Genomic DNA, 5,949 nt, shown 5'->3' with positions numbered 1-5,949 from the left:
TTTTATACTTTATCCCGTAATGACTTTTCAAACGACGAACATGTTAAAAATAATAATTGAGCGAACTGCAATTTCATTTGGTTATTGTTTTAAACCACATAATATTGAGAAAAATTAATATTTGATGAAAATAATTCACCAAAAGAAATGTTGAAAGATGTAAATGAGACAGAAACTAAAAAACGAACTAAAATCAGATATGACATTTGAATAGATTTTTTTAGCGTTTTCGACTATAAAATGGACGAAGTATCTTTTAGCAAAAATGGTTTACATGCAGTACAGAAACAAGCTCAAACGATTAATCTGCTGATTTAGATATCAGACTCCCCCTTTTAAAGTTATCAGTCGCGAGTTGATGGAGTAATTAAATTGGAAGGTAAAGGACATTTATAAAGTGCATTGAGATCATGTCTATTAAATATCGTTGAATCAGTTTATAGTATTTGAAAAAACATTTTGAGATTAAATGATTATTCTAATTAAACTATTTTTTTCCATTTTGTAAAGGAGGAGGGTGGTATGGTGGAGGAATGGGCGGCGGATACGGGGGAATGGGATATGGTGGAATGGGCGGTGGATACGGGGGAATGGGATATGGTGGAATGGGCGGCGGATACGGGGGAATGGGATATGGTGGAATGGGCGGCGGATACGGAGGAATGGGATACGGTGGATACAGACGAATGATGTATGGAGGCAGTAGATATGGATACAGAGGAATGGGTGGATACGGTGGAATGATGGGTGGATACGGAGGAATGATGGGTGGATACGGAGGTATGATGGGTGGATATGGTGGAATGATGGGTGGATACGGAGGTATGGGTGGATACGGAGGAATGGGCGGATACGGTGGAATGATGGGTGGATATGGAGGAATGGGCGGTGGCAAATATGGAGGATATTGGCCACGCACTAAAAAAGGTATAGAACAGTCTTATTTTATTTTTTCGTAGTCTATTCGTCGTTATCCTGCAGGAAAACTACTTACCTTTTAAATCGTTTTGCATGCAGAAAGATAAAATTTAAAATGAAAGGAAGTAAAGCAAGAAAATAAATGACAAAGCTGTGTTTTGTAATAAAAAAAACAATTCATGTGTCATTATATTTTGGTATTCTCAGATATTTGATATACATTTTTAACACTGGTCACGTTAGACATAGAGATATTTATAAGGCGTCCTTAAAAGTCTGGGATCTGCACACGAAAAATTATAAGACAAAATTAAAAATTTATCGTTATTTATAAAAAAAAAAAAACGTTCATGACTCGTACGAGTATTTTCTATCTTACGGGTTTTTTTTTATGTAATGAGTCCTTGTGACCTATTATAAACACACATTAACAAGCAATATTGATATTTTACAGCGAGTGTTTACTAGATTGGTCCATCCAGAATGACACAGAAGATACGGAATTCCCTTTTATATATACACCTTATATACTAGTAGATATTAGTAAACTTTGCAACACACCTTGTTCTTATTGTTTTTTTTCTAACCGTTTCTTCCCTTGTAGTCGCGTTGTAACATGCTGGGGGAGTCATATGTACAATCTTTTGACATGTGTCAGGCTTTGATTTTGCCATTTGATGAACGACACTTTCCGTAATGGATTTCCTGGGAAATCGTCATTTTGCCATTTTTTTTTTCTTTTTTGAACGGTTCAAACCGAAAACTTTGAAATTGATATTTGCTGTACGTAATACTTTGCTGACAGACGTCAAACAATCAATCGTTTAGCGCCAGTAAACTAGTTGAACACTGCTTTTTTCTGTACGTGCCTGAAACAAACTTAATCGTGTCCAAGATTATGTGGAGGGTCAGATTTGTGCACCAAAAACATGCTGACCCGGCAACATTATGTAACGGCTCTTCCTAGTCGATGATGCGTTGTTGTCGATTTATTGTGTGTATACTAGTTGTATTTCGTTTACTTTTTTGTACAATAAGCAGATTCTTACTGTTGAAGGCCGTACGATAACATACAGTAACATACTACTACGTAGTTTTGTTCACTGGTGGAAAGTTGTCTAATGGGTAATTATACAAGGATTATAATTTAGTACGCCAGACGTGCGTTTTGTCTACAGAAGACTCATCAGTGGCGCTCATTTCATAATTATTTTAAGCCAAACAAGTACAACGTTGTGAAACATTGAGGATGATATATATTGTAAGTTTTATCGTTTCAAACGAACATCACTAAGTTTCTTAACGAACACACTTATATTGCAGATTCTGCACCACTATTTGACTAGATGAAAATAAAGTTACGATGTTTACTCTAAAAATTATAGTGTTGTCAACGGTTAACCGGTTAACAGTTCGAACGACCGAATACCAAATACCAAAAACGCTAACCGGTTGACCGGACTTTTCTTTCAATTTGAATAATTTGAATATAAATATGTATTGAAATCATTAAATAGTGGTGTATTCTTTAAAAAATGTCGTTGTGGTAATTAATTTGACGGGTCAATTGGTCAGTATATTGATTGGTATTGTTTATCAAATAATACAAAATTAATAAGAACTGGTCTCTCAGCTCGGGGCAAGATCTTAAGGCAACATAATCAGTTTTATGTTTTTTTAACAGTAATTTTTAATCAGTAATACGATTAAATTGTACGATTTACTTCATTATTTCATTTTATATCTTATATTGAGTAGAACTGCACCTGAATGTGCAATCTCCGTCGTGCAAGTCCTGGTCATACTTTAAACTAAATGCTAACTCAAAACTGTAAAAAGCAAACCAACGTGAATGTAATCAATGTATACTTGGTACAAATATCAGGATTAATCAATTTTAATTGAAACACCTCACATTATTTTTGGAGACAACAAGACAAAATGGAAGAATCATCGGTTTCAGACATATTCAATTCTACGAGATCAAGACGGTTTTTTTTCATTTTTCAATTTGAAGTTAGTACAAACGCCATAGTTGAGACTTTTTGATTATTAAAGTGCATCAACTATTTGATTAAACAAGCTAATTTGTCCGAGTTGGCTTGTCTAAATGTTGCAAATAAATCTATTCCCCATCAATACGTAGCAGAAAATGGTGGCTCGTTCATTGGATAAACTTGCATATACAATGAGTGATAGGGCTAGCAATGAAAAACTTGCAAACACATTGTTGAATGAATGTCGCGACGAAATATTGCTGAACTTTGAACTTCATAGTTATGTTAAACCTGAACATAAACAATATGAAACAAATTTTTATATGGTATCGCATCTTAAAAAGAGGAAATCCCTTGCTGTCGGAGCTGTTAAAATCTTGTTTATATTTATAAGAAAATAGTTAAAATATGGATACAGCAGTCATCACTGTGTCACAATCTCAAAACAAGCAAATATTTAATAAAAAAAAAAGCATCTATCAAATGTAACAACCACATGCATTGCTTCGCGTGTTTGACATCTTAAAATGTAAACGTCACACATATAAATATGAAATAATTTTGCCGTTTATTGCTTTTTCATAAAAATTATAATTTCACATGGGGAATTGTGTAATGCAGGGTTAAAAATCAAAAGTATGTTAGAACTTATTTAAGGAACAGACCAAGATTTAAAATTATCCAGAAATTCTTCATAATATATAAGAATCAACATTATGGTTTAAATCCCTACACGAATAAAATATATTTTTGACGTTCCAAAGTATTTTCAACTTTATAATAGAACAATAACACATTGACTGGATTTATAAATGTAAGCTTCACGTCATATGAACCAAGGAAACACAAAAAGTCGTACATACAAACACACTATCAAAAATGAAAGATAATACAAACACATTGACAGGATGTATAAGTACCGAGCCATGTCAAATTGATATCACAGAAAAAAAGACCAATCTGTAAAAGTAATATTAATAACAGAACAAAATCAAATGAAAGAACAATATAACACGTTGTTAAGTTGATAAAAAACGTCAGTTCGCGGAATTTATACATCGAGACCATCATCTATTATTTGTGAAAATGATACAGAATCTTTATCAACAAGGCTTGTTACCTTCCGATGAGTGTTTTGAGAAAAAGGAAGAGACGTTCTTTGGCATATCCCTGGTTAAACAACTTTCTGCTCAGACATTGGTGGCGTTTTACAAAGTCAAAGTAGGAGCTGCCAGCTTGTCCATTTGTTTTTGATGTGTTTTGTCATTTGATTTTGCCATGTGAATATGAACTTTCCAATTAGATTTTACTCTTGAGTTCAGTATTCTTGTGATATTAATTTTGAATATAATATCGAATAAGTTGGGAATTGTATATCCCATATGCAGGTGAAGTTGGTAAATTGCTACTAAGGTGGGTTATAATTTAAAGTGTCGTAATTTACCAGCAGCATTCAGTGCATGTAAAGTCTGCGTATTAATAGTATGACTTTGAAAATCTTCGATTCAACGAGTTAAATGGTTGACAATCTTTTTAAATACATTGGATTCGTTCCGTCTACGTTATAGCGTAGAAACGTCACATTCCGTCATATAGCGTTACTGATGTAAACAAGATTTCAACAGATCCTACTGCAATGGGTTTCCTCATGTTAAGATGAGTTTTCAAATACTGTTAAAGGATTTCAATTTCAATACATTGAAATTAAATATCTTGTGTCAAATATATGCCAGGATTGTTGCTTTCTGCTATCTCAATGAGGTTTTAGAATCAGAAAAGAAAAAAAGCTTATTTCTCAATTCAAAAATGAATCATCTGCTAAAGAAGAAATGGACTACTTCAAAAAGACAGAACATATCCAAGAGCACTTTTAACGGAGAAATTACGTAAAAAAATGAAAACATCACGTTTAATAATTCCTTGCGTCCGAAGTCCTTTTTTAGATTTACCTTCATCAGGAACGCTGAAAGCCAAACATTTGAAATCCGAAAATGTACAAGTACCGAATCCGTTGAAGAGATATATGTCAAACATACCAAAAATTAATAGCCAAATTCATCTAAGATCATCTAAAGCCAATTTTGACTGAGGGAGTTGAAATCTTCGTTTCTTAATCATTTCCAAATTTATACACGAACAATTGTAGTAAAGCTTGTTAATATCGATATCGTGATGGTAATTTTGTTATATGATCGAGAATTATCTGAATTTACTGCCGATATTCAAAGGTACCTACTTTAGATAAATCCAAATATTTACCACAATAACTATCCCTCCTTGATTTAGATCCTTTAATTTTACACGAGAAATTCTAAACAAACAATTTTCGAAGAAATAATTATTTTTTCGTTCCTTACTATTATAAATTTTACTTTTTGGACGATGATGTTCCATTGGCACCGTCCTACTGTGTTTAATACTTTACTTTATTGAAAAGCACTTTATGCCCATATGGGCCAATGGCTTAAAACATTATACATAATATACAGTTTACATAAAACAATGAAAATAAACAATGGAGACACTTTGAACTATAATTCTTGTCTTTTTTTAAATCAATATATATATATATGACTGTATCTTACATTAATTTGTAGGATCCTTTACTATGGATAATTTAGCTGATCTGTAACAATAACATCTTCATGCCTTATATATCATGTACTGTAGAACGCCGCTAGATTAACACTGGCGTGGAAAGGTAACACATGGCCAGCGAAAGCTCTTTTATTGAGAGCCCAGGTGGTCGTGTGGTCTGGGACGGCTGCAGTGGAGGCGATTTGGTGTCACGATATCACAGTAGCATGGGTTCGAATCCCGGCGAGAGAAGAACCAAAAAGGAGTAGGGGCTATAAGGGCCATTTTTGGCCCCACCCCCAAATTTCATTTTATTTGTCATGTTGTAAGTCTATACCATAGACCTTCTGAAAATAGTTGAATTTTAGGTCTAGCTCGTTTATTCTGTTGCCTAGCAACCAATATAATGGCGGAGTTAAACTCATCAAATATGATTATTATACAGCTTTAATAGATC

At 33.5% G+C, this 5,949-nt stretch overlaps 1 protein-coding gene across 1 annotated transcript; it reads left to right on the top strand.

Annotated features, from left to right (window-relative positions):
- Nucleotides 1–635: 635 nt before the first annotated feature.
- Nucleotides 636–1,477, top strand: LOC134705302 (uncharacterized). Its single transcript, XM_063564048.1, has 2 exons — nt 636–927; nt 1,373–1,477. Exons 1-2 carry the CDS (start codon nt 642–644, stop codon nt 1,384–1,386), a joined length of 300 nt encoding a protein of 99 aa, XP_063420118.1. The 5' UTR covers nt 636–641; the 3' UTR covers nt 1,387–1,477.
- The last annotated feature ends 4,472 nt before the right edge of the window (nt 1,478–5,949 follow it).

Source organism: Mytilus trossulus, chromosome 2 (assembly GCF_036588685.1).
Source record: "Mytilus trossulus isolate FHL-02 chromosome 2, PNRI_Mtr1.1.1.hap1, whole genome shotgun sequence".
Lineage (NCBI taxonomy): Eukaryota > Metazoa > Mollusca > Bivalvia > Mytilida > Mytilidae > Mytilus > Mytilus trossulus.
This window is presented reverse-complemented; position numbering and strand designations above follow the sequence as displayed.

Coding starts and splice junctions, on each gene's coding strand:
- LOC134705302 (XM_063564048.1), top strand. CDS start 642: ATGGGCGGCGGATACGGAGGAATGGGATACGGTGGATACAGACGAATG.